Source organism: Convolutriloba macropyga, chromosome 1, assembly GCF_964194025.1.
Source record: "Convolutriloba macropyga chromosome 1, txConMacr16.3, whole genome shotgun sequence".
Taxonomy (NCBI): Eukaryota; Metazoa; Xenacoelomorpha; order Acoela; family Convolutidae; genus Convolutriloba; species Convolutriloba macropyga.
In genome coordinates, this window is record NC_134468.1 from 68,081,366 (window position 1) to 68,095,133 (window position 13,768).

The 13,768-nt window shown below is 34.9% G+C and overlaps 1 protein-coding gene across 1 annotated transcript in view; it reads right to left on the reverse strand.

The window, feature by feature from the left end:
- Positions 1-407: 407 nt before the first annotated feature.
- Positions 408-13,768, reverse strand: part of LOC142347891 (uncharacterized) — a 218,330-nt gene continuing 204,969 nt past the window's right edge. The window contains exons 13-16 of the mRNA XM_075399081.1: positions 11,950-12,058; positions 11,434-11,527; positions 1,718-1,825; positions 408-833 (exon numbers count right to left, since the gene is read on the reverse strand). Of these exons, the coding sequence (XP_075255196.1) occupies positions 408-833; positions 1,718-1,825; positions 11,434-11,527; positions 11,950-12,058 (737 nt within the window). The remainder of the gene's footprint in view (positions 834-1,717; positions 1,826-11,433; positions 11,528-11,949; positions 12,059-13,768) is intronic.

Below are 13,768 nucleotides of genomic sequence, written 5' to 3' on the forward strand. Positions count from 1 at the left end.
GCGCTAACTGTTTATCCCGTTTTTGAGGACGAAAAGTCAAATGGGTCAGACGAAAAATTGGTCAAGCGAAAAATCGCATAAAAGCCCACAGGACTAATATAATTGCTACAAACATCGTTTGAGAGCAATTAACAATAGAATGTAACTGAATGAGTACAGATGCTTGCAAGACTAGATTTTTCTGTTTCGGGTGTGAGCGTGATATTTCTTACTCAAGACTCTAATTATTCAGGTTCAGAAACGGATATAATTCTACCAACAATTTTTCAAGGGATTTTGTGACAAAACAGGATAATTTTGAGCAGTATTGACTAGAAGCTTTCTAACTAGAATATACAACTATATCTGAATTTTGTTAACAATCATGCGCACTACCAAATTATGTGCTCACTATCATTTACGATAGATTAAATTACCGATCCATTCTCAGCCTTCCTTGCGTTCAAGTGCCGCCGTTTCACCATTTCTGGTGCGACTGTAAATGGTCTCCGAGTTGAAGTTGCAAAAAAAGTGCTATCCAGTAATCTCGAAACTGCCATGGACAATTCTTGCTCCCAGCAAATTTGGTTCTGATTACACTGCCGTAGGGAAAACCCAGAATTGAAATCAAATCGCGACTTTCGCCATTGAAGTAAAGAAGTGTTAAGAGCTCGCGGCATTTTAGCCCGAAGATTATTCGAAGGATTTGAAAAGGTTTCTCTAGCTGACTGTAAAAGTCTTTCGTTTATCAGCTCAGATTCTGTTCTGACGTCAGAATTGTTGCCAATTTTAAGACTGTCTTCCTCGATGTTTTCACGAATTGTTGCTTTGACATCAACTGTCAAAGATTTTTTCTGTCCAACGATAAGCACAAAATGCTACCAATTAGATATACGTAGCTACCTCCTCCCTACATTGCAATTCTATTTCATATTTAACTCATTTAATTTCAGTTTCAACGCACTAATTTATTTTTGTTAAGAGTAGCAAGAGGTCTGGACCAACGCATAGTAACAAATATCAAAAAACAACCATTTTGTTACTGCATAGAACCCTATACGACAAATAGTCATTCGAAGGTAAGATTGGGTTCGATTAAAGAATATTCTAAGATTTTGTAATAGAACCAGTTACAGTGCAAGAGCAGTGCAACAAATATCTGTAAAGACTTTGTTTCATAGAAGACTGTATCAACCAAAACTTGACGGAATAATTTTGCGAAATCTTACAAGAAATTGGCCAGCCAATCTAATCAGTTCTTATTGTGCATTAAGACCAGCAGCAATCGAAATGACACTCACAGTGCAATAAAAGAGCCATTTGAGAACATTGAGTGCAATAATGCCGTGCAAGTACGATCGCACGGGTTCTGAAGCACGCACGCCTTTCTAACCAGACAATTTGCGCAATTTTGATAGCCGCATTAAATGCTCGCAAATTTAGTGCTTTTAAATTTCATTTCATTCATTCTGCATCTTTTCAACATTTTTTTGAGCGTTAGCAAATGGGAAATAGGTAAAAAAAACAGGTATAAGTAAGACGACCACAGTCTAGAGAATTTGTCTATTGGGTCAAAGTGCTATTAAAAATCATCGATATTTTTCAACGACATTTTCTCTCAAGGCACTGACACAATCTCATTTTCATTTTTTATTGATCATCCGTACAACCCCCCTTCTCGGGTCCCCTTGTCCCAATGACTCGTATTATCCTTGATCAATGTGTTGTAAAAAAGTACCTTTTTGGAGTGTGCGGCCACTTTGTTCCACTCATCCGCCAGAGGTGAACTCAGAACATCTTTGGTCCGAGAGTTCACACCAAGTCGGGTTCCACTTCCTGAACTGTTCTATAACAAATACACAAAGTCATAGTTATCAATATCAAAACTAAATTAACATGAAATCAACGCCATCAAAAACCACACTCCACACAATTTCGACACTTTCAATTAATTCGAAAGTCTAAAATATCAGTTTTAAACATTCCAAAAGATGTTGAAATCGTGTTTTAAAAAAAGAATTTGGATCAAAATTTCACTGAAGGGCAAAATAGTTCTGCTTTAAGCAGTTCAAGGGAGAATGAGAAACATTTGCGGATAGACTTCAATAACAACAGACTACAGATTGAAGTTAATTCAAAAGCACCCTTCAGAATGTTTCAATCAACATAGTAGGGCGGGCAGTTTGTTTGTTTACTCCAGGAAAAATTTTGATTCGAAGATTGAACAGAATATATTCAATATAAACAAATTTTAGCTATATGTTTAGTCATGCTAACTTTAGTATCGCTGTGAATAGTTGTTTTTCACTACGCATCAATCATACTAGGCTCGATCATCCGTGCTTTCACACAGCTAGTTTAAAACTTTCATCTGGTATTTGTATTTATATGGCCAATCATGTCCATGAAATAAATTCTTTTCATTTCATTTGAACGGATATCAGTGGGTCCACATCAACTCTCAGACAAAATATGCAGATCGAAAAACCACTTTCAAATATGGCAAAGTAAAAACGAGATAGAACTCCTCGCGAACTTGAAATTTATTTAAAAACCCTTATTGTTATTTAAGTTCATGATACCATTAGCCAGTTTATGGCACTCCGGAGGAACTGAAAACAAACAACAAGGAGTCCTCGCAAAATTAAGAAAACAAAGAAGAACTTTTGAAAGAATGTTGTCAAAGCCATTAAAATAAATAGCTAGTCTTCGGCATTGCCAAGGAACTGAAGCTGCGTAAGTTAACATTGAAATTTAAACAAATTTTACGATGAAATGAAATAACAAAAAAACAGATTAAACTGAGAGCAAGCTTCTGAATACAGGCGTTCTCAAAGTTATGGAAATCAAAAGCTGTTCATTGGAGCTATCATGCAATTCCAAAAATCTTCATTTGATAATGCACACAATCTGCTAAAAAACAGCTTCAAACGAAAAGGACACAAAGAGAGAGAGAGAGAGAGAGAGAGAGAGAGAGAGAGAGTTAATTTATCCTTGCTTGTATAGTATAAATACAGAACAGCATAGATTTAGTAGAAAAAAAAAACAACGAAGTTTACAATAGAATAGCAAAGTACAGCAGAACGATCAGCATAGTATTATTTATCTTCAAGCAAGGAAAGGACACGCAACGAGGTCGTTTGACCTACTTCACAGCGTGCCCAGATGTATACAACATAGATGATAAACTTATTAACATTTTTCAAAAAATTTTTTTTTCTTTTTCATTTCTTAACAATGATTCAAAAACGTAACACAGAACTTAAAAGGTAACTTTGAACAATTCACTACTGGATGTCCTCTTCTATGGCATATTTTTGCATGCACAAGCGAACATCCAGACTTCGCCAACTTTGAAAAAAAAAGAAGAGAAAAATAAGTTCTTTATATAAAAAAGACTCGAATTGAAGAAACATTGTTAAAAACTATCTTTAGAATTTAGAAAAATCAAATTTTGACAGCAAAAAACGAATCGCGGTGCCTTTTACGAAGGCACCGCCACAATTTTTGCGTAGATTTTTATTTTGTAAAGAAAGCATCTAGAATTACAGGGTTCTGGAAATTTAGCAGAAAAAAACTTTTCGAATGAGTTCCTCATTTCCAAGAATATAAGATTCTTTTAAATTATGATAGGTCATTGATATTTGGCTATAGGTTGAGCTCCCGATAGAGTCATGCAAGAGTCCTTGAATTTTCAAAACATTGAATAATGTTGAAGCCCGACGACTTATCGAATTTTGCTCCAATTTAGATCTGCATAACGGCACTTTTAGTAACATGTGTTTTGCTCGTCTTGTCGTTAAAAAATGTCTTTCAAACTGAAACATACTGTTTAGATAGTCTTCGGCATGGAAACTGTTAATCGATTTTAAAACAAACTTAAGCAGCTCATATACATGTAATTCAAAAACTGTTAGAATTTTGTTTGCACAGAATAGATCTTCGCTTTGATCGAACCGACTCTTAAAGTAAATTAATTTAAGAATTTTCTTCTGTAGCAGATGGATTGGAGCTAAAGACGTGAAGCTAGAGCATCCATACACCAAAATTCCATATTGTATGATAGGACATATGATACTCTTGTAATATTCTATTAACTGGTACCTTGGAGCGAAGTGTCTTAATTTTGATATTATACCACATTGCCTACTAAGTTTTCCTATGACAAGATCTATATGAGAGCTAAACAACAACTTCGAATCAACTATTATGCCTAAATATTTACATGATGGTTCCAATTTAATTTCTTCTGATGCGATGTGGAATCGCTCACTGGAAGCACTTGTTTTTAAATTTAATTGAACCGTTTTTTAGCATATTGAGCTTAAGTTTATTTGCATTTAACCAAGCGGCTACACTATCTAAGTCATCTTGGATAGCTATTCTTGAGCAACCTAAACTGCAAAGGTTGGTGTCGTCAGCAAAAAGATGGACACTAAGTTGATTACACACTCTTGGTAAATCGTTTATATAAATTAAAAACAACAGTGGTCCAAGTATGGAGCCCTGAGGGACACCACAAGTTATATTTAACGAAGTTGATGTCACACCGGCCAAGAAAACTCTCTGAACTCTATTAGATAAATAGCTATTACACCATTCTAGGCACTTATGACGAATACCATAACTTTCGAGCTTACGGAGCAATATTTGATGATCTAGTGTATCAAATGCCTTCTGTAGATCCAGAAAAAAGTTGACAACTTTGAATTGGCTTACTCTTATTCTTTCAGTTAATTCTGCCAATGAATCTATGGTGGAATGCTTTTTGCGAAAACCAAATTGCCTGCGATAGAGAAGATCAAAATGTTCCAGGTATTCGTAAATTCTAGAGAACATTGCCGGCTCGTATATTTTACTCCAAACATTTAACAGAGAAATTGGCCTATAATTGTTCTCTTCTAGTCTTGATCCCTCTTTATGCAATGGAATGACTTTTGCTTTTTTGAGCTCAGTGGGAAAAACTCCTTCACGAAATGATTGATTAATTAACGATGTGAGGTATTTCGTGACAACAGATTTTGTTGTCTTCACTACAATATTACTAATCTCATCTTCACCGGATGAAGATTTGTCCGGAAGTGAATCAATAACTGCACTTATCTCAGTATCAGAAACTGGATATACTCTCAATGTCATATTAACATCAGTCAGGGGTGTGACTGCCTCGGAAGGAATACTGCGCTGAATATTTTTGCCAATACTAGCAAAAAACTCATTAAATTTCTCAGCTACTTGAAGATTAGATGAGTTAGGTGCAGTATTCGACATGCACGAGGAAAGCTTTGGAATTGCATTATTTACCAAATGTTTTCCTGACAGCTCATTTAAAAGTTTAAATGTTTGTCTTGAGTCTCCGATACATTTTTCGAACATGTTTCGATAATAAACCTTTTTCGCCGTTTTAATATTTTTTTCCAATTGAAGTCTAATATCTGTAAACTTCTTGCGCAGAGAGCCATTTGACTTGTCTGCTTTCCATTTCCTGTGAATAAGATTCCGCTGCGTACGTATATTTTTTATTTTGTTGTCGAACCATTTAGGTGTAGAATTTCGATTGTGCGGGGTGATACGTTTTAGTGGAGCGTACTGCTCAGTAACGGTTAGAAAAATGTGATGAAAGGCACTAAAGCATGAATTTGCACAACCACTGTGTGCTGAAAAAACATTACAAAGTTCGTGACTCAAGGCAGATAAGTATTTTTCAACAATACTGCAGTTACGAAGAAATGATGTATCCCTTACAATTTTGCTTTCCAGGTCATTTGCTTTCACTGTCCACTTCAACGTAACAGGAAAATGGTCTGAAAAGCTTTGATTTTCAAGTATGTGAACATCCCCTATCAAATTTTAAAAAATGAAGTGGTCTAAGCAAGTTGCTGATTTTTCTGTAACACGGGTGGGTTTATTGGGTGTTATAAAAAAAACCATTTGAATGAATGGCGTTTTTATATTTTTTCGTGAGCAAATTTTGTTTCATCGTATCAATGTTAATATCCCCACATATTACAGTTGGCAAGCATTTGGAATTTAAATTTCCCAAAACTTCTTCTATTAAGTCCACAAAATCAAGTTTATTTGCTCTTGGTTTGTTGTATATTACCACTAGCCGGAACTCGTATCCTTGTTTTTCTTTGGTCGCAAATAAAGACTCCTCGATCACGCAATCCAGTTCTTTTTGAATAGAGCAGTTAGCTGTTAGTTGAATCATAATGCCACCCCACCGCCTTTTGAGTCACGAACTTTTGAAGCTACATTTTGGTAACCAGTTACCAGTAGTGATTTTGGGTCGTCGTTTTTAGATAGCCAAGTTTCAGTCAAGCAAAGAATATCAGGTGGAGACTCAAGACTATGTACAAGTGCTTCCAGGTCCTCTATATGTTTTTTTAAGGAGCGAACGTTTAAATTTAGAATAGTAAGTGAACAAGAATTTGAAGTTTTAGATTTAGGTGAAGTCACTGCACGAGGAGGTGGGAAAAATATTGCTATGGGATGGTTGGAAACATTTAACAAAGTCTGAAAAAATAGAATTCAGGTTCCTGGCTGCTTCAAGCAGATCAAACACTCTGTACACTCTTTTGTTTTCTTTCCATAGGTAAAAAATCGTGCCCTCCCTTGTCCAGGCTGATTCAACCCTAGGATCTCTTTTCATCATTGCCAGAAACTTTGCTCTAGCAGGTGATATGTCTTCGAAGATTTTTACATTACTTCCAACTTCCGACAACTTCTTTTTGTTTCGGAGTATCTGCGTTTTCACCAACCGTCTAGCAAAACGGGCAATAATAACGCGTTCACCCGCTTTCCTGCCTGGGAGTCTATGTGCCGTTGAGATGACCCTTTCGTCGACTTCCACTCCTATTGATGTTGCAACTTCAATAACTTTTTTGATGGTCACGGAATCTTTCTCTGGTACGTTTCGATTACCAGTATGATCTAAGTCTTCCTGAACGCCACTAATACGGATGTTGTCCCTTCTTGTATAATTTTCAACAGTTTCGGCTTGGGACATTGCTGCTACATTGCAGCGTTCTTCTTGATAGTAAAGGTCGTCCTCAATATGCCTGATAATTTCGGCTTTCATTTCCTCTTTGACCTGTTCTACTGCTTGCTTCACTGCACTTGGAATAGCTACTTGAATTTCCGTTCGAACTTGAGTGATAATTTGACTAATACAAGCAGGAATGATGCTGCTGATACGGCTTTCGAGCATTTTGTCAATTTTAGATAAAAATAAATCTTCATCGAAGGTATCTGAACTTGGACTTGAATCAGGTTTGGCCCGCTTCGCGTCCTGTTTGTTCAGAATAGGGGTTTGATCTAGAAATCTCAAGTTGGGAAGATCATTTGCCTCTGTCTCATTTGACATCTCTGAAACTATTTAATAAGTTTATCACAACAATTAGGCTAAAAATCTGGCAACAAAATTAGGCTAAAAAACGGCAGATTAAAGTAAAAAGCACTTCAATTTTTAGAATTAATTTTACAGTCACTTAATTCAATATTGGTTAAATGAAACCTTCGTAAAAATTGCAAAATACCAACCAACCTTAGCAAACAACCTTTGAAATGGGGGTGCTACAATCGACGACGTCAGTATTCGCGCACTGATAGATCCAAGGAACATAAACTATGTATAGTCAATATCACATATCTCTTTTTAATGGTAGCATGTTTTGAGAATGTAAATTCAAAAGCTGCAGTTTGAGATCACGTATTAAGAAAAACACAGTAGCATTCCAAAACATGCTTTTTTCTCGATACCAGTTAACAAACGAAATTGGAAAACAGCAAAACAAAGTTTGGAAAGAGCAAAAAATGGCACAATCTGAAAACTTTTGTCGTTATTTAAAAAACCGCACCAAAGGTAAGATTAAAGCAATATTTTTCGGAACTGTCTGCCGAATCAGACAAAAAGAACTCGAGTGAATTAATCTTAACTCAATCCATTTGGTGTTAACAGTGTATCCAGTTTCACAATCGATTTCGTCTTAAAAATTTACGAACGCAGTTTCGAATGAAAATAGATTGCTAATGATCTAAATCTTGGAGAGTAATAAAATGCACTTTTATCTTGACGCAGCTACTACTAGCTACTTTTAAGAAAACCAAGTATCGATCGAAACCAGAAGAAAGTCATCATCAATTACATTCAATTTCTGAAACTCTTAGAAAAAACCCTGCATTTTTTTGAAAATCCAATATTTTAAAATAAATAACCAAATATAAAGACCCTTCATTAAGGACTCTTTGTAAGTCCCTTAAATTTTGCAGTAGATCTCTCATAATAAAACATTGTCGGCAGATTGCCATAATAGCTGCGAAACGGGCTTTCGTGTTGTAGATTATAGATAAAAACAGATGCAGAATGAGTTGATGAGACTGCCGACCTTTTAAAGAACAAAATCTTTTCAAACTTATAAATTAGTTCCAAAAAATTCAAAATTGTTAATTTGGTCACCTTGCTTTATTATTAATATCGCTCATTATATAGGAGTTCTAATGATTATGAAAGAGTTCAGAGTGATCTTAATAACCGTAAAAAAGGTATAAGTCATTTAGAGAGTGATGTAAGTCAGTTATGATAGAGAAATTAAAACTCAGCGTCTATTAGTTTTAGAAAGGACGTCATTCACATACATTTAGCAAAAGAGCAGTGAAATAGCGGCATCAAGGATGAACAAAATTGCTCTTTTAAAGTTTGCGATGTGAAAACATAACCGACTAACGTCGGGCGAATTGCTTTCAAACGAACGGCGAGCGGTTGGCCTCAGGGCGCTACCTCTTTATCCCGTTTCTGAGGACAAAAGTCAACGGGGCCAGACAAAAATCGGCCCAGCAAAAAAATTGCATAAAAGACAAACAGGATTAATATATTTGCTACAAATTGCTTTTGAGAGCAATTAATAATGGTTTTCTGAAAAGTGCCTGTTAGATCACTTATGATAGAAACATTTCAACTATAACTCATTGACAATGAGGATCAGAGATGATGACATTACGCCACATAACAGCAGCTGCAGTGTGGCATCAACAAAGAGAGAGAGAGCGAGAGAGAGAGAGAGAGAGAGAGAGAGATAAAACGTGAACGAGAAAGAGAAGGAAATGAACCCTAACCGAAAAAGAGAGAAAGAGACACGAATATCTTCCATGATTGGATTCGACACCGCAACTTCTAGTTTTCTAACCTTGTTAATAAATAAATCATATAGAAAAAAAACTGAAAAGGCAAAATTAAAAAAAAGTTTTCACCTTTGTAATAAAAATGTTCAAATGTTTAAAATCATTTTTTGTCTCAAAATTTCTGTCAGATAACCCATAACTTGAAAAGTTTCGTTGGCCAGTAATGGTCATTAAACTCAGAAAAGGACAAAAATATTGAAGAAGTTCGAAAATTGCAAATTTTTAAAAAATCTTGCTAAAATTCAAGACATTACAATCTTAAGAACCATTTCATTGTCTCAAGAGTCTATCCGGTATCCCTGTTTCAAGCCTGAAATAGTTTCACAGGCTCATAAAGATCCAACCACTTGGAACAAAAAAAATTCCAAAAATTTGAAAAATTTAAATCTTACCCAAATATTACTAAAACTGGAGTAAAAAATGTTGATCAACATCCCATTAACTCTAGAAACTATGCAGCTTATTAGCAAACCTTGGAGGAGGTCCCAGGGCCTCTGTTGCCGGAAAAAATTCAAAAACATGAAAAAATTGCAAAATTTTGAAAAAAATTGCTTAAATTCGTAACATTAAAAACTTGAAGAACATTCCATTACATTTATAATTTATGCAGTAACAGATTATCAAAAACTAAAGGAAGATCCGTGGCCCTTGAGGCTAGAGAAACCTAAAAAATGACAAAAATTTCAAAAAACCTTTAAAATTGCAAATTTTTTAAAAACAAATTGCTAAAACTTGTGATATTAAAAAGTTGTAAATTAATCCATGACCAACAAAAATTTAACTATTATCTTCTAGAGTAAATTATTTTCAAATTCTAACGGAGGCTTTTTTTACCCTTGAGGCTGGCTCAAAAAATCCGAATAATGACTACAAAATTCAAAAAATTGGAAAAAAAATGGCAAAAAATATCAAAAATATGCCAAAATTCGTGATGTTAAAATCTTGCAAGCCATTTAATCTAGAAATTATTCAGTAACCTGTTTTCAAACTTTAGAGGAGGTTCCTTGGCTCTTAAGGCCAAAAAATCTGAAAAACGACAAAAAAATTCAAAAAAACTTGAAAAAAAGCAAGTTTTATCAAAAAAATTGCTTAAGATTGTCACAATAAAAAGTTCAAATTTAACTTCTAAGAACCGCCCTTCACACCCTAAGTATAAGTATAAATCTCCAAAACAGTTTGAGTTGAAACAGAGATTCTGAAAGGCTCTAAAAGCACTTAATGCCAGCTGGGCGCTACCTGTTTATCCCGTTTTGAGTACGAAAAGTCAAAAGCGTCAGACGAAAAATCGGTCAAGCGAAAAATCGCATAAAAAAGACCGACAGGACTAATATAATTGCTACAAACTTCGTTTGAGAGCAATTAAAATATAAGATGAAACAAAATAAAAATCAAGATCAGCAAAATATAGTTGTACTCATCTTACAGCTATAATAAAACATAAACCGACTGATGTCGGAAGAAATGCTCTTTAACGACAGGCGGGTAGAAAAACATTTGACCCTGCCGCGATTTGAATCACTGCCCTACCGTTCCTTAATCAGATGCACTGTCCACTCGGCTATCTGGCCCATGTTTTTGCTATGCTGCAACCGACTTCATATTAGCAACACGTTTCACTTCGGAGTGAGAGCAATAGAGATCACTCAAAAATGAAGAACGAAAGCGTGAAAAAGTCACTTGAGAAGTCAATAAATGTTCTAGAAGAAAAGCGCAAAATAGTCAAGCAAAAAAATTGCTTAAAAAAGACCAACATGTTTACAATAATTGCTATGAACTTCGTTCAGGAGCAATTAAACATAGAATACACGAAAAAGTTGTACACGATTAAATAGAGGGGAACCATCATAACGGCAAGATAGCTGATCTTCGCTTACAGTTTCGCAGTTATCAAAAATCAGAATTAACTAAATGTTAGGTAAGTCACTTCAATTTACCTATGAAATCATGAAATCTTTCTTTTCTTGGTCCAGTTATGTCGACATGACGATTTTCAAACAATTCAGTATGGAATGGGTTAAGAATTGAATACTTGATAATATAAACCTAACTTATGATCGACATGTTTTTGATAGTTGAAGCAGAATTATGAAAGCTGTGACATTTCGTTTATCCAATCTGACAGAATGATTGCCTTGTTATCTACAAACATATCAATTAGGACAGTGTCTTTTCAAACACAATTTCCTGTACTTCAAATCGGGGCTTGAAATGTCTACTATTTCAAAATTGAATTAGCATTGGTTTAAAACGCAGATTTGTATTAACAAGGCTTGCCTTGAAGAACTGTTTCCGCTTTCCTTGCTCTTTCCTTTTCTTCTTCTCAGAGCCCAGAAATTCTTTCTCAGATCCACTGTCAGAATCGTCTGTGCTAAAATGACACAATAAGAGTAATAAAAATAAGTCAACAGAACGCGTTCAATTTAACTGCTTCATGTCAAACATTAGGTTCTTAATAAGTTAATCAGCTTAATTTTGCTATATACATATATATTGTTGTATAAGTATATGTATGTATATGTATATGCATATTATTTCCAAAAATATCACCAGAAAATGCATACAGTAATAGCAGCAAAATTTTGGATTAAAAAAATTTTTTTTTCGGGAAGTATAATTCTCGTCAGATTATCAAATTTTTGGTAGTTAATTCAAATAGTTTAAAGGTGAGCAAAGCGTTATAATATTTTCGTTTACTATGAATTTTTACAATTGATTACTTGGATATTGTCGTCTGCCGTAAAAATCAAAATTAGTCTGCAATTTTAAAATCAATTTGAAATGTGAACTTACTCCGAATCGCGACTGTTGTCCTGGTTTTGAGGTGACCTTAGTGAGTCCAAAAGTTTGAAGCACTCTTTCAAACTCTTTGATTTGGAAAGCTGCTCCGAAATTTCCTCCACTAAAACAAACGAATGATGTTAGGAGGGCACGCAGAAGCAAAGAAAATTCCCATTATAGCCCCCCCCCCCCCCCCCACAAATATATAGCCTCCCAATATGCCATGTTTTTTGTTTGCAATTATGGGGGCTATAGGTTATCAGACCACTAAGCTGGGAGGGAAGCTATAATCGGAAAGAACCCAAAATTGCACTCAAAAACTTACAAGGGAGATTGTCATCCGCTGTGCTTCGCAGGAAGTGTTTCAACCTTTCAAATAACCATTTGAAACGTAGGAGTGGACAGTAGACAAGAACAATGAGTTGAGCAGACGGCAGATTTGAAAGTGGAGGGCAGATTTTAAAAAAAAAATCAACACATTTCTACGTTCGCAACGACAGTGAAAAAATGTTTCTGTTATAGGTCTCCTCAAGAAACAACAAAGACAAAATATTTGGACTGGTAACCTTGGATTCTAAATGTTAATGCACTCCTCGAAACAAACTCCGTTGATTGCCTGGAAGAAGCTGAGATCGAATCTCAAGACCCCATTTTCCGATTTGGTAATTCGGCTCACTTGTTCATCCTCAAAATAATGATAAAAGGTCTAATACAAACGCCAAATAGCCTTACACTGAGTAAGTAAAGCCAACTAAAACGAACTTTAATTAAAAGGGTATCCGAAAATGGGCTCAGTGGGTTTACCTTTTCATTCTTGCTTTTGCTTTTCAACGTTGAATCCAAAATTCATTCAAGTTTTTTGCTGCGCAATTCTCTTTTTTTTTAATCTTCAAAAATGTAAATTTAAAGTTATAACCACAACAAAAACGTTTGGTTAAATATTTACATTTTCAAAATCGCCTCGTAAATATATGAATAGTTTGGTCTTTATACTTCAGTAGAACAAATTTCTAAAGCCTCTTACTTGTCTATCTATTGGAACACGTTCATGCAGTTTGACCATTTCGCTGCTTAAATTTTCCTTAAATTTATTTTTAGTTTTCTCTTTTCGGATTTCAATTGGCAAAATATTCCACTTCCTAGAAAAACTTCTAATCAGTGACCTGTCACTCCATTTGGAATGGCATTTATTCTGTGGAAAGTACTGGAGAGTTCTGGAGTTTTTGGTCAATTCGTACTTTTCAAAAATCCTGAACGAGGAGTTTTCGGTTTCTCGACTGCTCTCTTTATATTGTGAGAGGAGGTCAAAAAAATTAAGAAGACAAACGTTTTTAATTAAAAGCTCTGCTGGTAAAATTTTGTCTTTCAATAATAGATCTCTTGCACTGTCAAACTTTTTGCGCAGGTGGAAAACCTTTGTTCCCCAATTTATTTGTCTATTAACTCTCTGAAGTGACATAACCGACAACGATTGAAAAAAATGGCACTGAAATTGAAATGGGACAAAACAAGTGATTTAAAAAGCCCGATTCTTGCTTTTAACGGTAGAAAATGTCTTACTAAGTAAATTGACCTAAACGCATTTGCCATTTTTGTTAACGTTTTGTTTAGCTGAATATCAAAATTTAGATTGTTATCAATCATTATACCTAAATAACGACAACTTGTTTTTGGCTCTATGAAAATTCCATTATAATGAAATTGTTCAATTTTTGATTCACCATTGTTTGAAAAAACCACAATTTCTGTTTTATCTCGATTTAAAGTTAGCATATTTTGGCTCATATAACTGTCAGTATTTTCAAATACACTGTTAATTGCGCATAAAAGA